General features: G+C 38.8%; 1 protein-coding gene across 1 annotated transcript in view; it reads left to right on the forward strand.

Annotated features, from left to right (window-relative positions):
- LOC135088782 (neuronal acetylcholine receptor subunit alpha-10-like) overlaps positions 1-22,039 on the forward strand; it is a 139,255-nt gene that overhangs the window by 105,261 nt on the left and 11,955 nt on the right. Inside the window, 7 exon segments of the mRNA XM_063983806.1 lie at positions 4,717-4,933; positions 9,681-9,721; positions 9,723-9,816; positions 10,021-10,049; positions 10,051-10,245; positions 18,516-18,696; positions 20,591-20,709. Coding sequence (XP_063839876.1) covers positions 4,717-4,933; positions 9,681-9,721; positions 9,723-9,816; positions 10,021-10,049; positions 10,051-10,245; positions 18,516-18,696; positions 20,591-20,709 — 876 coding nt within the window.

Below are 22,039 nucleotides of genomic sequence, written 5' to 3' on the forward strand. Positions count from 1 at the left end.
CGCGGCTGGCCACTGGACGCTGGACGACGGTGCGTGATATATGCGTGTAAATTTAGGTTCAAGAAAGAGATAGGAAGGCATTGGTTCTCAAATAGAGTGGCAGATGAATGGAATGGACTCAGTAATCAGGTTGTTAGTGGTGAGTCATTAGGGTGCTTTATAAGATTAGACAAGTTTATGATGGGGATGATGACTGGAAATTGGTAGTGATTTTTTATACAGGGACTGCCACGTGTAGGCCTGATGGCTTCTTGATGTTTTCCTTAATTTCTTATGTTTTTATGATTTGTCACTACGTTGCGTCCCGTAATTCAAACCTTAAAAAGAAGTTTGAGTGATCGACGCGTTTTGTGGAAAGTAACTTTTGGGAAAATTACTCAAAAATGTTACAATGCTAAACTTTGTAAGTGAAGATGTTTAAAGTTATCAATTATTAAGGCAGTAAATATTTATTTCCTTATAAGTGCATATGTAAGTATATATTTAATCAGTTTTTCCTGAATAAGTATTTGCATGCATATTTCGCCATTATTTGTTCAGAATTATCCAAAGCCTAAAAATGAGGCTACACCTTCCTCTTAGAATGCTGAAACGCGTCTACATGTAGTGATGAAGTGAGTCTACAAAATGTTCCTGGAAAGCTGGGATGAGTTATCTTCTTCCTGGAATGACTGGACAATGCATGAAGTAGAAAGCTGAAGAGTATATATATTATCCTGGAATCCTGGAATGCTGGAATGCAGGACTGTGATGTTAACACTACACTGAAATGGACGTGCATGAACTTCTGGAATCCTGGGAAGATGCACACAGCAGAGAAACAATGAACTGGAATGGCGACTTGTGCATGGAAGAATACACTGGAACTGGATTACGTGGTGCACTGGAATACTGGAAAAAAACTGTCAAAGGTAACCGGAATACCACACAGGGAATGGGATAAAAAACAGGAAAAAATAGAAACACGACTGGAAATTCTTGAAAAATACAAAATCTTTAATAACCACGCAAATAACGAAATAAAAACATACACGGAACAGAAAACCACAAAAAGAAATATCCTGGAAAGTTAAAAAATTCTGGAAAAAATAAATAAAAAGAACAAAAAAGAGAATAACAGACCAAAATAAAAAGAACAAAAAAAAGAAAAAGACCAAAATAAAAAGACGATAAAAATAAATAAATACAAACCGAAATAAAAAGATGAACAAAGAAACAGGAAGAAAATAAATAATACACCTAAATAGACTTGCATAAAATTAACAAAAAAAAAAGGGGGGGGAAAGATAAGACATAAATAAAAGGACAAACAAAAAATACTTAAATAAAGAACAAACTAAAAAAAAAAAAAAGAGGTGCAAAGAAGGGAAAAAACAATAAACTCTTAATAAAAAGACGAACAAGAAGGAAAAAAAGAAAAAACAATTACCAGGACAGGAACGCAATATCAATCATCAGGAAGGAATCTAATCCGGAAAACGACGTTTAGAACCCTTAATTCAAGTCACTTACACAATTGGATTCCTCTCGAATATTCTTTAATGGTTTCCAACTCCATTTTCTAACACCCACACTAGAAAAAAAAAATGTCCTTACTATTTACTTTGAGGCTACTTATTGTTCTCTCTCTCTCTCTCTCTCTCTCTCTCTCTCTCTCTCTCTCTCTCTCTCTCTCTCTCTCTCTCTCAAACACACCTTTCCGTCCCCAATTAAAAAGAGAAGGAAATTCATCTCCTTTCTTACTTTTTTCTTTCATTTGTTCTTTTTCCTTCTTTCTTTTCTCCTTTTTTCCTATTGTTTTCTTTTACCTTCGTTCTTTTAATTGGCGGAAACCTTACGAGCAAGAAATCAAAGAATTATAAAAATTACGATGAAGAAAATAAAGATATGAAATTGAGTACGAAAATTTGTCTCCTGTTTGTTGTTGTTGTTGTTGTTGTTGTTGTTGTTGTTGTTGTTGTTGTTGTTGCTGGTCATGATCATTATTATTATTATTATTATTATTATCATTATTATTATTATTATTATTATTATTATTATTATTATTATTATTATTATTATTATTATCATCATCATCATCATCATGTCATTGATAAAGACGTTAATATTCTCTCTCTCTCTCTCTCTCTCTCTCTCTCTCTCTCTCTCTCTCTCTCTCTCTCTCTCTCTCTCTCTCTCTCTCTCTCAGCAGTAAAATGCGTCCATGAAACATTTTTTTTCAAACTTTCCCTCTTCCTCTCCCTTTCCTCCTAGCTGGTCCTCAACATTCTCTCTCTCTCTCTCTCTCTCTCTCTCTCTCTCTCTCTCTCTCTCTCTCTCTCTCTCTCTCTCTCTCTCTCTCTCTCTCTCCTTTCATTTCTCCCTCCCTGGGTCTCCCCTCTCCTTTCTATTCCTCTCTTCTTCCTTCCATTCCTCCCTCCCTCCCTGGGCCATTCTCATCAGTCTCTCTCTCTCTCTCTCTCTCTCTCTCTCTCTCTCTCTCTCTCTCTCTCTCTCTCTCTCTCTCTCTCAATTAATCCTAACCCTCTTTCTCTCTCGCTCTCTGGTGCTCTCTCTCTCCTACCTTCCCTTCTCTCCCAATTCCTCTTTCCCTCACTCGCTCTCAGTTACCCATCCTCTCTCCCTCATTCCCCTTACTCTCTTTGTCTTCTTCTCTCCCTCTCTCCCTCCCCCTCTCCCTGCCTCACTCTGCCTGAATGTAACACTCTCCTTAGACCCTCAATGTTCTCCCTCGCTTCCTCTCCCTCGCTTTCTCTCCCTTCTTGCTCTCACGTTATCAACTCTCTCTTTCCCTCTTCCTCTTTTCTCTTTAAAAAGTCTAAAGTGAAATTTTCGTTAATCACGTCATGGTAAATTTAACACACGAGATTATTTTCTTTTCTTTTCTTCTCTTTTTTTCTTTTCTTTTCTTTCTTGTGTGTGTGGATTTCGATGAGTTTTGAATTAATCTGTAAACTCTCTCTCTCTCTCTCTCTCTCTCTCTCTCTCTCTCTCTCTCTCTCTCTCTCTCTCTCTCTCTCTCTCTGCAACATCTTTTTTTTTCTTTTCCACTTTTTTTTTCGAAAGAGGAGAGTTTACTTTCCGTCTCTCACTCGTTCGGTCACTCACTCTCACTCGCTCACTCACTCATTTCTCTCACTCATGTTTGGAGTTCGATGCTTGAAATAAATCTAAAAAGTATTTCTCGATAAAACTGCATCACTTTTCTTTTTTTTTTCTCTCTTTTATTGTAACAAGAGTGCATTTTTCTTTCACTCCTTCACCGTCACACACTCGCTCACTCACTCGTCACATATTCTCATTTATCGTCCTTCATTTTCTCACTCATCACACATTCTCTCTCATTCACCGTCACAAATTCTCTCCTTCATTGTCACTCACTTGTCACACATTCATCATCTCACATTTTCATTCACCATCGCCACCACATTCACCGTCTCTCTCTCTCTCTCTCTCTCTCTCTCTCTCTCTCTCTCTCTCTCTCTCTCTCTCTCTCTCTCTCTCTCTCTCTCTCATTTCCGATAGATTTTGATGTGTTTTTAAATTAGCATGATGGATTTCTCACGGCACATTCGCATATTTTTTCCTTCCTTTTTCACAGCTAAAGAGAGAAAGTACTTTTTTTTCTCTCTCACTACCTCACTGTCGCTCACTCATTTATCTCACGCCTGATAGATCTAAATGTGTTTTGAATTAATCTGGATACTGCTTTTCGCTAAAATCGCACGTTTTTTTTTTTCTCTCTCTTTCTCTCTCTCTTTTCATCTCCTTTTACGAGAAGTGCACGATTTCCCTCGCTTTTTCACCTTCGCTCGCTCAATCTTTCACTCCATTCTTTTCCCTGATAGATTTCGATGCATTCTGGATTAATCTGGAAACTGTTTGTCGGTGAAGTCGCCTTTTTGTCGTTTTTGTTGTTGCTGTTTTTGTTGTTGTTGTTGTTGTTGTTGTTGTTGTGAGCAGACTTCATTTTTTTCATCATTTATTCACTCGTTCATTCCTTCTGGTCCTTCTTCACTCTCTCATGCATTTATTCACCACTTTCTTACTCCTGCATTCTTCATTCACTCACCTCATTCACTCATTTTCTACTCATTCACTCATCAATTCACTTTCTCACTCATTCATTCATTCTTATTCTCTTTGTTTCTCACTCACTTTCTCTCTCTCAGTCGCTCATTCCTTCTCACTCTATTTTCAAGATTAAACCACTTATTTATATTTTTTTCAGATAAATTTTCATGTGTTTTAAGTTAATCCGTAAAGTGTTTCTCAGTAAAATTGCCTTTTTTTTTTTTTGAGAGAGGGGAACAAACTTTCTCTTATTCCCTCATTCACTCACTCGCTCACTCACTCATCCCGTCTCACTATAACTGCAACAAAATCTCCCACGTATTGATTCTGATAAATTCTGACGTGTTTTTCTCACTATTCTAAAAACTGTTTCTAGGTATTTTTTTTTTTTTGGGGGGAGAGGAAAGACTTATTCTCACTCCCTCTTACTCACTCACTCACTCTTCCTCTCACCCTAATTGCAAGACATTACGCAATTCATATTTTTCTCCTTAATGTAGTTGGAGTCCATTTAAAAATCAATCCTCAGCAAAATCACACTTTCCTTTAACACTTCCTCCCTTCTCACTCCAACACCTGCCAGTCACTCCCTCCCTCCGTGGCTGGCCGTCCGTCACTCATTCCCTCACGCCATATCCCCAGCTGGACCTCATAAAGCAGATGGACACCGGGGACATGTCCAACTATCAGTCCAACGGGGAGTTCGACCTGGTGGAGTTCACGGCAGCCAAGAACATCACCTACTACTCGTGCTGCCCAGAGCCTTACCCTGACATCACCTTCACCATCAAGCTCAGGCGGCGTCCTATGTTCTACGTGTTCAACCTCATCCTGCCCTGCGTGCTTATCAATGGTATAGGTGAGTAAAGCATCAATGTTATAGGTTAGTGAAGGTCTGCCCACTCCAGCACACATTGTTTCTAGACTGTTTGCAAATTGTCTGGGAATAATTTATAAGGATGGATTGGTGGATGAGTGGATGGATGGATGGAAGGATAAGTAGACAGATGGATGCGTGGATGGATGAATGAGTAGACAGATGAATGGATGGATGGATGGATAGGTGGCTGGATGGATAAGCGGATGGATAGATGAGTGGATAAATGGGTGAATACATGAGTGGATGGATATAGATAGATAGATAAATGGATGGATGGATGAGTGGATAATGGATGGATACATGAGTGGATAGATGGATGGATGGATGAATGGATGGATGGGAGGATGAGTGGACAGAAGTTAATAATCCATTCAGCACTTTACATAATTCCAAACTTCACTTGTCGATAGTTTGAAGTAAATGTAGAGTTGCTTCAGGAACCGTATTGCCAAACGCTTCATTCTTTCATTACGAGAATTTCCAGACACCACACAGGTAACAAAATCATTCGCGTTCTAATGATTCCTTGTATTCACTTCATCCACTAGCGATTTGAAATTGTTAAACTATCACTAGAATCACGAAAACACCCTTGAAGATCCACCAATAACTTCACCTAAAGCATATCAACAATTAACACAAAAAAAAGACGCCAAAAACATTTATAAATACGAATAATAGTTGTAGTGGATGTCAAATTAGAGAGTTTTACCTACTTAATTATGAAAAATGGTCATCGAAAAATTAATATTCCTAAACTGAGTGCAAGATATAATGAAATTGACGCGGTGGTAATGAAAGGGTTAATAATAAGGGTGAGAAAGGAAGGTAAGGGAATTTATGCTTTCTTCATGTTGACTTCCCGTTTTCTGCTGCAGACTAATGGCAGTGAGAGGTGATGCCTGCGTTTTCTTTATGGGGGTGCTTATCTATTACTGTTTTCTCTTTATTTATTTGTTTATTTACATTTACTCCAAAGTTTGTCATTCGTTTGTATCTACATATTTATCCTGTACTTTATTTTTTACTTTATTTGCTCCTTCATTTTCAACTTCTTTCTTTACCATTCGTTCATCCCTTCCTTTATTTTCTTCTTCTATAGTTATACGAGTATATTCTTTATTTTACTTTACTTTATTGGTGTGTGTGTGTGTGTGTGTGTGTGTGTGCTACGGATGAAACAGAGAAGCACTTCCAAGGCCTAATATTTACTCTGGCTTGCTATAAATTGACCTGCCCTTCAATTACTTAAACAACGTCACAGACAGGCGGGTCTTCCACTGTTATTTGTCTCGACTCGCCTCGTCTCCCCTTCTCTGGTCCCGCGGTCTCATTTCTATTCTCATTTATATTTTCTTGCGTGTATCTCCTTTAACCGCATCTATCCACCTGCTCCTCATTAACAGGTGAGCCCAGGTGTTCACGACTCTCATTAATTTGTCAGGTGTGGTGACCTACCTGGATATCACGTTATATTTATCAAGGTTTTGTGAATATGTTCAATTTAAATTATTCATCTTATTTCATAGTGATTTTTACTTAGTTGGGATAGGGGTATAATTCTCTCTCTCTCTCTCTCTCTCTCTCTCTCTCTCTCTCTCTCTCTCTCTCTCTCTCTCTCTCTCTCATTCGGTCTCCCCTCTCCCTTTTTTGTTTCCTCTTATTTATTTGCCCTTTATTCTGTTTCCCTTTCTCGCACCCTTTGTTTTCTTTTTCCTCTCTCTCTCTCTCTCTCTCTCTCTCTCTCTCTCTCTCTCTCTCTCTCTCTCTCTCTCTCTCTCTCTCTCTCTCTGGTTACTATGCATTATTCCTGCCCATTCTCTTTTATCTTTCTCTTTTCCTGTGCTATTTCCCTCTTTCCTACATAACTGTGTTTTCCTTAATTCTCTTCCACCACCATCACCTCTCTCTCTCTCTCTCTCTCTCTCTCTCTCTCTCTCTCTCTCTCTCTCTCTCTCTCTCTCTCTCTCTCTCTCTCTCTCTCTCTCTCTCTCTCTATCTATCTATCTATCTATCTATCTATCTATCTATCCATCTATCTGTCTATCTATCTATCTCTTCTCTTCTTCGTCTTTTCCTTTATTCCTCCCACATATCCTCCATTTATTTTGCTTATGCTTCTTCCTCTTCCTCCTCTTCTCCTCCTCATCCTCTCCTTCCTCTTCCTCTTTCTCCTTCTCAATCTCCTCTTTCATCTCTTCATTTATCTTCTTTTAGGTAGCTCTTCTTTTTTTTCTCCTTTTTCCTTTGCCTAACCTCATCCACTAAAATCTTCTTGCGTTTAATACTCTCTCTCTCTCTCTCTCTCTCTCTCTCTCTCTCTCTCTCTCTCTCTCTCTCTCTCTCTCTCTCTCTCTCTCTCTCTCTCTCTCTCTCTTCCTTTCCCTACCAAGTATATATTCTTCTCTTGTCGACCTCATTCTTAAAATCCTTCTTGCTTTTTTATTTTCTTTCTTTCCTCCTCCTCCTCTCCTTATTCCCATCATCATCACCCTCTTCTTCTCCATAATGTACGTTATCTTCGTGTTATCAGTTTTTTTCCTTTCTTTTTTTATTGCTATTGTGGTTTTCGTTTCGTTATCATTCTGTATTTTGCCAATCTAATTTAACCTAACCTAACCTAACCTAACCTAACTTAACCTAGCCTAGCCTAACCTAACCTAACCTAGCCTAACCTAACCTAACCTAGCCTAGCCTAGCCTAACCTAACCTAACCTAACCTAGCCTAACCTAACCTAACCTAGCCTAGCCTAGCCTAGCCTAGCCTAACCTAACCTAACCATAGATTCGTCATGAAAGTGCTGTGTAAAGGTAAGAGGGTCTGATAGAGTGCTTTAACCCCTTTAACCCTTTTACTGTTTTACCTGCTTCCTCCTTTAATCAAAGAATTTTGTAATACCCTTAGTTTCTGTATTTGACTCGATTCAATATTTTTCACCACCCCCAAAAAATAGCAAAAAGAAAAAAAGAAAAATTAAACTCCAGTTCTCTCCTTTGTCTTCTGTCTCCACATAAACTCCTTTGACAACGCAGGGCAGGTTAACGAAGAACGTCCATGACAATACGCAGCACCGAACAGTACTAGAAGCAACATCTTAAACATCGAGAAGAAAGACAAAAAATGGAGAATACAAGTAATAGAATCAGCAATTTTTAGCCAGTATAATGCTCAGAGATGACTATGAACAAGGAGAAACACCTCAGAATGGTCAGTAATTAGAAAGAACCATACCAAATTGCAGGGAAAGTGTTGAACGGCACAGGGAGATGACAAGAATAATGCAGAAGAAAATCGAGGAGCGTTAAGGGTAATACTGAAAAAAAAAAAAAAAAAAAAAAAAGAAAGAAAGAAAAACATGGTCTAATTACGTGTCTATCTGAGCAGGGCACTGAATAACGTGAAGGCGAGTCACATCCCCACCTCCACATTAAATACTGATTACTGAAGTGATTGTTGGGTTGTAGCAATGGTGACGTAGGCAAGATCTTCAGGGTTGCCAATCAGGTCAAGACTAGGATTTATAAAGTTAGATTTAAAGCAAGAAAAAGGAAGCAATTGGTTCTCGAATAGAGTAGTAGTAGTAGTAGTAGTAGTAGTAGTAGTAGTAGTAGTAGTAGACAGGAATAGACTCAGTAATCAGATTATTAGTGCCGAATGAATAAGGAGCTTTAAAAGAGGATTAGATAATTGTGGATAGGGATTACTGCACGTCTCTCAAAACTAAAACTTAGAAAACACATTAAACTGTTCCCTCTTTACGTTCTGGGTGAGGTAAACGAACTTTTTAACGGCGCAATGAATATTTAAAGGGACTGTCGCGTGTGGCAGCTTCCTTTATAATCTAATGTTTTGGATTTTCTGCTCCTTACTATATGACCTCGTTATAAATACTGAACGAGGGCGCTGGGTACGTGTAGGATGTGTTTTCTCACTGGAATTTAACTGCGTGAAGGAATATGAATATGAAATGTAATGTCTAAATCGTGATATTAGATATAAGTTATCTAACGAGACACGAAACAATATTATGTTCCTTTATTACTGTGCAAAGGATGTTACGTATAATTGCTGGAAGTCGTATATAATCGCTCAAGTTCTCAATATATGAAAATAATACAAGTAAATTTTATGAGAGAAGCATCCTTAAGTAATTAGGGATGCAAAAAAGGTGGTGCAACTTAAGCCGGTATTCAAAAAACGGTCTATTTTCTCACCACGACAATTTTTCAAGGTCACAGAGATGATTAACCAGGTTCTCAAGGCTGGTTCTCCTGTAAATAATGTAAATATCTTGTTAATCTGTCACCAGAACCGCAAAAACACCCTTAAAATCCCGTGTAACTTCAACCAGAGCATTTAGGTAGCCGGGATGCGCAACACTAGAAGCACAATTGTAATTTTGTAGGGTTTATGTCATTCTTTCTAGTCCTGTAAAAACACCTGTAACTTTAAGTAATCCTAAAAAAAAACAAGTAAACCTATATAATCCTACAAAAACCTATGTAATCCTATAAAACGCCATGCAACCTTAAGTAATCCTTATGTAATCCTATACAAACTCTATCTAATCCCACAAAAATCCAGGTAACTCTATGTAACCCTGCGTAACCCTACAAAAACACATGTAACCCTTAGTGAAACCCTTATAGAAACCCATATAACCCAATCTAACCCCATTTAACCTTACATAACCCTATTCAATCTCTCCCCCCCCCCACGGTGCAGCCCTGCTAGTGTTCTACGTGCCCAGCGAGTCCGGAGAGAAGGGTTACGCTGGGGATCTCCGCACTGCTCTCCATGACGGTGTTCCTCATGACCATCCGGGAATCCCTGCCGCCCACTGAGAAGACCCCGCTCATCAGTAAGTGACCTCTCCCCCTCCAATTTCCCCCCTCCCCTTGACCTGAGATACGCTACATCAGTCCATTCCAATACCTAATGCATTCCACAGCTCATCCACAATACCTACCACATAATTCCCTATAACTTTTTTTGCAGTCTTATTTTTGCGCAACAGTCTGGCCCTAATTCGCCCCTTCACCGCCTCCGTCTGCGCCTCCCTCAGGTCTGTACTATGGCGTCACCATCTGCCTGGGTGAGCCTGGCGTCCGGCATGTCGGTGCTGACCCTCAACATCCACCACCGCGGCGTGAGGGGGACGGAGGTGCCCAGGTTTATCAAGAAAATGATCCTGGGAGGGCTTGCTCGCTTCCTCTTCCTCCATTTCCACCCACCCGAAGCAGCCCCGCCTCCACCCCAAGAGGAGAAGGAGAAAAGTATCCACCTGAATGTGAGTTGTTGTATATTTTATCCACCTGTCACATCCACACATCAGTTTTGTTTGTGATCCACTTTTTTTTTTTTTTTTAAGTCGTATCTTCATTACGCATTTATTCTAGTTCATAATCTACTTTCTGTCTGTCTGTCTGTCTGTCTCTCTCTCTCCCTCTCGCGGACATCCACATTGATCGTCAACATATCCACAAACATATCCACATATCAACATATCCACAAAAAATACCCACTTTTAAACTCAAATTCACACCATAACCACAACATTCTACAGGAGATCCTTCCTTCTCACCCTCATTTCCCACCTCCACAACATCACACATCACCACATCACACACCTTGCATTCTCACCCGCGCAAACACCACAACCACACCATGGCCACCACCTCATCAAACAGCAGGACTCCAGATTCACCACCACAAGACACTCCATCACTTTTTAGCACCCATAAACCTTGAGAACTTCTAGGCACACTTACTATATCACCAACATGAGGAACTTAATCACATTCCAGCATCTATAACCCGCAAAGAACAACCAAATTCGCTATCTACGTATATATACTTCTGTTTGTTGGGGAGAGTGTGAGTCCGTGATGGTTGCGTAATGTGGAGTGTATATCGTAAATAAAAATAAAGGACCCACACTTATAGCACCACCAAAACTCACAAGCACAAGTCATCCAGTCACTATCCACCACCCACAACACCACAGAACACTCTCCCACCCTCACACCATCACCAGCCTAGACGCAAGAGACATCCGCGCGCCTCGGCCCCCAAGCAGCGCCACACACCACTTGAATCTGACAACACCAGGAGGAAATAGGCGCTTTTCCATAATAACTTCAATCCGTTGCTTTGAGAAGAGGTGGATTTTCGTATCACGTCTGCCACATATTCTGCTGCAGGAGGAGGAGGAGGAGGAGGAGGAGGAGGAGGAGGAGGAGGAGGAGGAGGAGGAGGAGGAGGAGGAGGAATGGCAAATTGAAAAAAGAAGTAGCACCTTGAAAGAGAGAGAGAGAGAGAGAGAGAGAGAGAGAGAGAGAGAGAGAGAGAGAGAGAGAGAGAGAGAGAGAGAGAGAGAGAGAGAGAGAATAGGATAGCAAGCTGAGGGGTTGAGAGTGAAAGAGAGCGAAAGAGAGGAAAAGAGGAGCTGAGAGAGAGAGAGAGAGAGAGAGAGAGAGAGAGAGAGAGAGAGAGAGAGAGAGAGAGAGAGAGCGCAAAAGAGTGACACGATGGCGGTGGTGAAGGTGGTGAAGGAACGAAGAGGAAGAGAGACAGGAGGAGGAGGAGGAGGAGGAGGAGGAGGAGGAGGAGGAAGAGAGTGGAAGGTGGGGTGTTTCCAAAGCAAACAAGACAGTATCGGTATCTCCCAGCCTCTTGGGGAGTGGAGAGGGGAGAGGAGAGGAAGTGAGAGGAAGGAAAGAAGAGAGAGAGGAAAAGTGAAAAGGGAGGAAGAAAAGAAGTAGAGAAGAACGAAAGATGAGAAATGTGACTGAAATACTACCAGAGAGAGAGAGAGAGGAGAGAAAGGATCATGGAGTATTATAAAAAGGCACAGATATAAATTAAACAGAGTTAGAAATGTACCTCAGAGTGGAGACGAAGTGTAATTCATCGCTCCTCTTGGGAAATATGCAAAGTGAGGAGTGCCCGATGGAGGAGGAGGAGGAGGAGGAGGAGGAGGGAGGAGGAGGAAGAGGAGAGAGGAGGAGGAGGAGGAGGAGGAGGAGAGGTGACGAAGCCGTGCGGTGAGGGACACGAACAGTCTCGTCGCGTCGCAAGAAAACGCCGCCTTGAAACAAAAGACGATAAAAGACACGTGAGAACAAAAATAAAAGGAAAAAAAAAACGAAGCTATTTCAAGGCAGACTTACGGATTTTTTTTTTTTTCTGACACATAAAAGAAAACTGGTAATCAAAGGCGTATTTTTTTATTATTCCTTTCAAAATAACGTGGAAATTAACGAGAATTTAAATGAAAGTCACGATTTTCATCTTTACTTTCCGTAGAAATGAGGAAATGAACAGAAATTTTGTAGTAAATACTAAAATACTACCAATGACAAAAAAAAATATCACAAATAATAGTTCCTTTTTCACATTTCAGCGAGGATGACAAAAATACCAAACAAATTCACACAAAAAACTATAAAACGCCACACGAGAAAGATGAAACATAAAAACACGTAAATGCTTCCTTAATTACTTGCTAAATACACGTTAACAACAAAATAAAATAATTTGAAGTACACACCATAATTCCTGATTCCAAACATGCAACTGAAAAAAAAATTAAATGTAAAAAGAAAAAGAAAGAAAGAAAGAAAGAAAGAAAGAAAGAAAGAAAGAAAGAAAGAAAGAGAGAAAGAAAGGGAGAGAGGGAAGGAAGGAAGAAAAGAAGGAATAAAAGACAAAAATAACAAAACACATACGATAGATACATAATCATTTAAAAAAAAAAGCAGAGTTATCAATCCAAGACACTATAATAATAATAATAATAATAATAATAATAATAATAATAATAATAATAATAATAGCAACAATAATAATAATAACACACACACACACACACACACACACACACACACACACACACACACACACACACACACACACACACACACACACACACACACACACACACACACACACACACACACACACACACACACACTTAATCCAACAAAACAAAACCGAAAAAAAAAAGAAATACAAAAATTACAAAATACAAAAAGCACACTGTCTGTAGCTCCTCCCTTCACCCTCTAGGTATAAAATAGAGACAAGATGCCTGCGTGGCGGACGGCCGAGGGGCGTAGTAAATCAGGGAAGCCATGAAAGGGGAAACTCCAGTAAGCTTATTACCACATGCATAAAGGAAATTTCAGATTGCCGTTAAGGGAGGAGGGAAAAACAGCGGGGAAAAAGGAAAGGTGGTGAATGAGAAGCCTGTAATAAAAGGGGGAAGTTTCAAAATAGTGAATAAATATAAATAAATGCAGAATAATGTCATTTTTTTTTTTTCTGATAATTCAAAATGTTTAGAAAAATAAGGAAAGAAAGACTAGTTGGTGAATGAGAAGTGTATAGTAAAAAGGAAAATTTTATAACAGTGAACATACAATACAGAATATAATGTCACAAATGCAACGTGTAATCTTTCTTTTCTCTCTCCTTTAAACGCAGAATATTTTCAAAAAGAGGAAAAAGGAAAACAAATGGTAGTGAATAAGTACATAAATAATAAAAGGAAGAATGTTTAAAGTTGTGAATGAACAAATACAAAATAATGTCGGAAAAGCCTAGTATGTTTAATTCAGGCTTTCTCCATTAATGCAAAATATCTAGAGAAAAAAGACGGAAAAAGACGGGAAAGGACGGTAAGAAATACATAATAAAAGAGACACATCACAATAATAAATAAACAAGATACAGAATAATACCAAAACTGCAGGGAAGAATTACTTTACTTTTTCTCTCCGTTACTGCGAAATATTTAAATAAAAAAACAAAACAGAAAAGTAACAAAGAAAATATTGAGCAAAAATAAGCGCAGAATAATGTCATAGGTGGAGGGAGAATTAATTTAGTTAGTGTTATTTCCATGAATGCGAGAAAAATAAGAGAAAGAAAGAGAACAAAGAGAATATATTGGAAAGGTCAAGAGTCTATGTAACAAAAGGCGTGCCAGAGAGTTAGGCAGACACTGAATGAACAAATAAATTATGGAAAGACCGTTTCCATGAACGCTGAGAGAAAATGGGAAAGAGGGAAATAAAGAAAGAGTATGGAGACACGAAGCAAAAGAAGAAAGAGTTAGAAAATATAAAGAAACACGGTTTGAAAGAGTAGATAGGCACGAAAGAAGAGAGCTGAGGAAATAAATAAATAAGGAGGCAGAAAATTGTGAAATAAGAGTAAGAAGACACGAAGCAAATGAGGAAAGAGTTGGAAAATATGAAGAGACACGGAATGAAAGAGTAAATAGGTACAGAAGAAGAGAGTAAAGACAAAAAAAAAGATAGAATAGCAAAAAGGAAGGATATAAGAGTAAAGAGACAGAAAATTAAAGGTAAGGAGACAGAAAATAAAAAGAAAGTAAAGAGGAACGAAATAAAAAGACTAAAAATAAATGTAAAGAAGCATAAAATAAAAGAGCAAAAGCGCACGAAATAAGAGAGGAAATTGGGACAAAATAAAAGAGTAAAGAGGAAGAAAAAAAGAGTAATGAGATCGGAAATAAAAAAAAAAGCAAAAAAATAGAATAAAAAGACACCAAATAAAGAGACTAGAGACACATAGTAAAAGAGAAAAGGAGACACAAAAATATAAAAATAAAAACAATGAAGTAAAAGACACGAAAGAAAAAAAAAAAGTAGATACATAATAAGAGTAAAAAGAGACAAAAAAAAAAAAAAAAAGGAATAGAAATAATGAAATAAAAGAAAAACACACGGAATAAAAACAGAAGTCAAAGAACAAGAACATAAAAATAGCAAAGAGCTCACAAATACAGGAAACACCAGAAATAGCAGCAAAATTAGTGAATAAACAAATACATCAAGCCAGACAGACACACACACAAGGGGAAATTAATGCACCACTGTATCCATGAATGCTCAAATAAAAGTGAAAATAAAAAAAAATAAAAAAACGAGAATGCGAAACGGAAAATAACAAAGGTACAGAACAAAAAGGCATACCAGAGATTCACGTATTAGTGCTGGTGAATAAAGTAAATATATTAAAGTCAGACAGACCAACCTGGGAAAAAATTAATGTAGTAGTAGTAGTGTTTGCATGAACATTAAAAAAAATGAAAATTTAGTAGAGAAAAGAATAAAAAGTTGTAAAATGAGAGTACTTTAAGGAAGTAACATTAATAACATTGAATAAAGCAAACATATTATAGCCACACACTGCAGAACAGGGGGAAATATTAATGTACTATTAGTGTTTGCACGAACGTTGAAAAAAATAAAATAAAATTCAGTAAGGAAAACGATTGAAAGGTAGGAAAATGGAAAAGAATAAAAAAAAAAATTGAATTAACCAAATATATCAAAGCCAGACAAAGGGAAAAAAAAACAATGTAGTGTTTGGACGGACAGTGAAAAAAGAAAAATATTCAGTTGAAATGAGAATAAAAAGTAGAGAAACGAGAGAAAACCTTAAAAAAATTAATAAACCAAATACATTAAAGTTACACAGAACAGCAAGAGGAAAAAAAAATAATGTAGTAGTGGTGTTTGCACGAACACTAAAATAAAATAAAAATAAATAAAAACATGAAATTCAGAACAGAAAATAAAAATTAGCGAAACGAGAGAAAATTTTTTAAAAATAACACTGAATAAACCAAATGGGAAAAAGAAATATGTAACAGTGGTGTTTGCACGAACAGGAAAGCGAAAATAAAAAAATAAAAAATGAAAATTCAAAACAAAAGAATAAAAAGATAACAGGAAATTTTAAGGAAAAAAAAACTTTGAATAAGCCAAATATATCAAAGCCTGACAGCCCAACGAGGGATAAAGTTAAGTTGTGTTTGCACGAATGCCAAGATAAAAATGAAAATTCAGAACAGATGGAAAACAAAATGTACCGAAACGAAAGCTTAAAAAAAAAATAAACAACATTGAATAAACCAAACATACTAAAAGGCAGACAGATCAAAAAGGGGGAAAAAAAATATTGTAGTATGTGGATGAGTATTAAAATAAAATAAATAAATAAATAAATAAATAAATGAACATACAGTAGAGTAGAAAATAAAACAGGAAAACGAGAAAACTTACAAAAAAAAAAAACTTTGAATAAACCAAAAATATTGAAGCCACACAGACCAACAAAGGAAAAATATAATGTAGTAGTGGTTTCTGCACGAGCGCTAATAAAAAAAATAATAAATAAATAAATAAAATTCAGAAAAGAAATGAATAAAAAGTACCAAAACGCAAGAAAACCTTAAAAAATAACACCGAATAAACCAAATGGGAACAAAATATATAGTAGTAGCATTTCCGCAAACCCGAACCCGGAAATAAAGGAAAAAGATGAAAATTCAGAACTGAGAAGAATAAAAGTAGGAAAACAAGAGAAAAAAGAAAAATAACATTGAATAAACTAAAAATATTAAAGGCGTACAGACCAAGGGAAACAAATTAGTGTAGTAGCAGAGTTTGTATGAACACAACTGTTAAAAATAAAAATAATAATAATAATAATAAAAATACTGCAGAGGGAAAAAAAGTAAAAAGTACCAAACGAGAGAAAACTTAAAAAAATAACACTAGATAAACCAAATTTATTAAGGACAGACAGACCAACAAGAGGAAAAATAATGTAATGTTTGGAAGATCACTAAAATAAAGAGAACATTCAGTAGAGAATATAATAAAAAGTAATAAAACAACAGAAAACTAGAAAAGAAAAAAATAAATAAATGACACTGAATAAATCACATACATTAAAGCTAGACAGAACAACAGAGGGGGGAAAAATTAATGAAGTTGTGTTTGTATGAACGATAGAGAAAAAAAAATGAAAATTCAGTAAGCAAAACGAATAAAAAGTAGCAAACGAGATTGAACTGAAAAAAAAAAAAAAAAAACAGTGCAAGTTAGGATGAATATAATACTTCTATTTATATCTAAATCCCAAAGATCTGTAGGTTTACGTAAAGAGGGGAAAAATGAGATAGACGGAGAGAGAGATACAGGAAGGTAGGGAAAAAAACAAGATAGGATAGAGAAGATGGGATATATTTTGAAGGAAGGATAAATGGAAAGGTGCAAATAAACAAAATGAAAGCAGAAACAGGGAAGGAAGGGAGAGGAGGGGAGAGGAGAGCAGCACATTACATGGCTAGGGGAGAGTGGAAGGGGAGAGGAAAGGGAACGAGAGAGAGAGAGAGGGAGAGGGAAGGAAACGAGAGGAGAGAGAGAGAGAGAGAGAGAGAGGGACAGGTTGTATACACGCTAAGTTGGAGATGTACATGAAGTGTGTGTGAATATGAGAGAGAGAGAGAGAGAGAGAGAGAGAGAGAGAGAGAGAGAGAGAGAGAGACTGTGTGTGTGTGTGTGTGTGTGTGTGTGTGTGTGTGTGTGTGTGTGTGTGTGTGTGTGTGTGTGTGTGTGTGTGTGTGTGTGTGTGTGTGTGTGTGTGTGTGTGTGTGTGTGTGTGTGAACAATATCTTATTTGGAGTTTTTCTTCCATGTATTTGTTTCTCTCTCTCTCTCTCTCTCTCTCTCTCTCTCTCTCTCTCTCTCTCTCTCTCTCTCTCTCCTCTCTCTCTCTCTCTCTCTCTCCTCTCTCTCTCTCTCTCTCTCTATGTACCACCAATGTTATTTGACCCTACATCATTTTTCCCCTCCAAATAATCTCTCCCTCTGCCTCTCTCACCCTTTCCTCCCCTCACTCCTCTCCCTCGAAGTCGTTCTTGTCTTACTCTCTCTCTCCCCTTTTCAACACTATCCTTACTCTCTCATTCCTGCCGTTTCTCTCCCTCCCTTAGATCTGTATTCATAAGCGCTTTTGCTCTTTCACCACGGCTGTTTTCAAAGGCCACAGAGATGATTAGCCGGGTTGTCAAGACTGCTTCCCCTGTTAATCATGTAGAAATCTTGTTAATCTGCCAATAGAACAATGAAAACGTACCTAAAAGTCGTGTAGCTGCATCTAGAGTCTTTTGAAAGTACTGGTTTAGCACTGAAGTGTTTCAAAAATGTGGTTCTGTCTCTCTCTCTCTCTCTCTCTCTCTCTCTCTCTCTCTCTCTCTCTCTCTCTCTCTCTCTCTCTCTCTCTCCTCTCTCTCTCTCTCTCTCTCTCTCCACACTGTCCAGCGGATTCCCTCTCTCCTCTCCTAACACTAAACTTACTCATCTCCCTGTCTTTCCTTCCATTTCTCTCCCTGTCTATCTCCCTTCCTCTTCCTCTCTTCTCTCCCTCTGTCTCTTAATACTATCATCACCACATCTCTGCCATTTCTCTCCCTATATATCTCCCTTCCTCTTCCTCTCCCTCTCTCTCTCCTCGCTCTCCCTCTCTCTCCCTGTCTTCTAACACAATCATCACACCCTCACATCCCTGTCGTATCTCTCCCTATCTCTCTCCCTTCCTCTTTCTCCCTCCCTCCCTCTCTGTCTGTCTCCTAACATCATCATCACCATGTCATCCCTGTCGTTTCTCTTCCCTTCTCCCTCTCCCTCTCCCTCTCTCTTCCTCTATTCATACTCCCCGCGGCCTCCCCTCCCTCAGGACCTTCGCCCGGAGCTTGGCGTGCGGCTGGACTCCCTCAGCGCCGAGAAGTTCCACGTGACAGAAGTGGACAACGTGGATCTGTTCAATGTGTCGCCTAGATTCAACCCACGCCGCCACGCCCCCCACGGCTACGAGTGCACCGCCCCCACGCCCACGCCCACGGCCGCTCAGAACTCAGGTATGGCAGTGTTTGGGTTGTGGTATCTTCATTACACACACACACACACACACACACACACTCTCTCTCTCTCTCTCTCTCTCTCTCTCTCCTCTCTCTCTCTCCTCTCTCTCTCTCATCTCTCTCTCCTCTCTCTCTCTCTCTGCTGTTTTCTCAGTTTTCAAAGAGGAATTTATATCTGCTGCATTTAACCTAGCTTTATTAGTTTACCATCTTCCACCTACCTAATCCACATTTTGCACTGATCTTCCACCACCCACATTATCCTCCTGCTCTTCCACTGTCCTTCCACCACCACCACTACCTCCAATCTCTGCCCTCCATTTCCTTCTTGTTTTCCCTTCTGCTTGCTTTGTCCACAGCTTCCGAACAGCCTTTCATAATCCACCATTCCACTTCCACCTCCTGCTCTTATTCTAAAATCACAGTCTCCACTTTATACCTTCCACATTCTTTTCTTTCTTCCTTCCCACTTGTTTCTTTCTCTTTCCTTGTCCATTTCTTCCACTATCTCACATCATCCAGCCTTCCACTTCCACCTGCTCTTTCTTATTCTACCATCACTATTATTACACCTACAGTTTACACTCTCCTCTTCCTTTCTGCCACTTTATTTCCTCCACTTATCGTCCACACCCCTTAACGTCTCTTGTACAGACCATCCTTTCAATTCCACCTACTGTCCTTTCGTCAAATCTACCTCGTCTCTCTTCCTACTACTTTTCCCACCCCTCCTTCCACTCTTTCCCGCTCTTCTCTGTCCTCTTCACTGTTTTCTCGTTGGGCAAACTGATAATCTCTCCACCTACTACTTCACCCGTCCCTCCACTCCTTCCCGCCCTTCCCTGTCCTCCTCTTCACTGTTTTCTCGTTGGGAAAACTGATAATCGCTTTGACTGTTCTTCTGTTCACGCCCACAAGTGTTGCCTTCTGATGCTGCTTATCCATCCATCACTCACCTTCTGCTCCGTGAAATATTGCATTACATTTCCAGCGTGTTATTTATGTTCATATAGCACACAAAGACGATAGTATAGCTTCTCTCTCTCTCTCTCTCTCTCTCTCTCTCTCTCTCTCTCTCTCTCTCTCTCTCTCTCTCTCTCTCTCTCTCTCCTCTCTCTCTCTCTCTCTCTCTCTCTCTGTATGTTACCCTCGAGTAAATTTGCCACTAATATTTCATTCATATGATTAAAATTTCCCTAAATTAATTGCTTTCATTATTAGGTTATGTTAGATTAGGTTACCTTGTCGAGATCTGTCATTATAATAACATTAAAAAATCTACCTATAAGTATTTTTCATCCTTAATGACTTTTTATCCTTGCAAACTACTAAGCCATCTGTAAAGTTGGAGTGAATTATCCTTGCAAACTATTTTTTCTGAGATTTACGCATACAGGTATCTTCAATCCTTCCTATCAGTTTTCTCCTTCATTCCTGTACACTATCAAACAACCTGTAAACAGTAAACTATCCTTGCAAAATACCTTGTCTTGAGAAAGGATCCACAGACAGCAGCTTTTCTCAACTACCCTCGTGAACCATCCAACAACCTAAACTGGTAAATTATCCTTGCAAACCATCTATACTTGTGTAAATACCCACAGACACTTAGAGTCACCTATTCGTCTTCTTTCAAAACCATTCACGTCAACAACCAAACACTCTAAATTAGTAAACAAACCTTGTAAACAATTCATTCACAAGTACCAACAAAGACACCTCAATCCCACGTTAACTATTAATCTCTTTCATCTCCTGCCTGCCCTCCCACGACTGACGCATGCTGATTACTACCGTGGCTCACCAACACACCAAAAAACACACCAACGACACTTCAACGGCACTTCACCGCATCCTGAACGCCTCCTCCGTGCCCACGCCTCCCACGCAGCAGACTTCGAGCAACAGTTCCTACGGGTTCTGAACAAAGTGTACCAGACGATAGAGAAAAATGAGATGAGACTCGCGGAGCAGGACAGGAGAGAGGCAACTAGAGTGGAGTGGCAGCAGGTGAGTTACGGGAACAGGTGGGTGGAGGCAGATGAGGTGGAAGGAAGGGGTATGGTGAGGGAGGCAGGGATCGAATGGTGGATAGAAGAGAAAAGGTAAGGGAAATAAGGAAGGAAATGTGGATAAAGGGAAAGTAAAGGTGGATGAAAGGGGAAAGTTACGAGGAAGAGAAGGAAAAAGTGGAAAAGTGGGGACGAAAAGTGGACGAAGGAAAGAGAAAAGATAGAGAATAAGAGGAAGAAAAGGAGAGTGAAATGGGAATGGTAAAGGAAAGATGGAAACAAAGGTAAATAAAGGAAGGGGGAACAAGACTAAGAGGGAACGAAAGAAAGAAGGAAAGAGGGAAGGAAAGATGAATGATGGAAAGGAAAAGTTAAAAGAAGGAGAGAACGAAAGGTGGGTGGAAGGGAGAAGGTAACTGATGGGAAGGAAAAGAGATTAACAGATGAAAGTAAAAAAAAAAAAAAGAAAAAAAAAATAGGAAAAAGATGAATGGAAGATAGAAGGATGTAATGTGGATGAATAAAGGGGAAATGAAGGAAAGGTTGATAAAGTCAGTTCCTGTATGAAATATACCTACCTATTTCCACCTATCGTCCCCATCCATAAACCTGCCTAATCTTCTCTTAAAGCTCTCTAATGTCTTAGCACTAACATGATTACTGAGTCCGTTCCACTCATCTACCACTCTATTTGAGAACCAATTTCCTCCAATCTGCTCCCTAAACCTACTTCTTGTTCTATTCTGGTTGCTGATCCTAAGAATTTTGCTTACATCCACATTGTTATAACGTGTATACCACTTAAAGACTTCTATCAGGTCCCCTCTTAACATACGTCTCTCTAAAGAATTTAAATTTAACAGCTTCAATCTCGCCTCGTAATTATCCTAAATGTTGACGGCGAGAGACGAGGCTATACCGCTACATTTAGTTAAGCCTTATTTGACATGTTTGGGTGTTATTTTATCTACTTTCGTGAGTAATTCTAGATTTTCTTCACGTATGAGACTGGAAACACCAAGATGTTTAGCTAAATATTGATGTACAGACACGTAGGGAGGCAGGGAAAACGTCCGTCTGACACGTCATATTTACGTAACGTAATTCATTTTGAAAATCGCGAAAAGAAAGAAGAAGCCCAGACTGGAATGCACCACACTTTCTGACTTGCCATAAACTTTAACTAATATCCAGAATATCAAAAACATTACCGGGCAGACTGTTGACAACAACAAACCCCAAAAACGATCTGTAACTTTTACGAACGGTGCCACAAAAACATAACAACAGCGAGAAAGAAAACACAGCCAGACTAGATTCTATTACAT

Source organism: Scylla paramamosain, chromosome 31 (assembly GCF_035594125.1).
Source record: "Scylla paramamosain isolate STU-SP2022 chromosome 31, ASM3559412v1, whole genome shotgun sequence".
Classification (NCBI taxonomy): domain Eukaryota; kingdom Metazoa; phylum Arthropoda; class Malacostraca; order Decapoda; family Portunidae; genus Scylla; species Scylla paramamosain.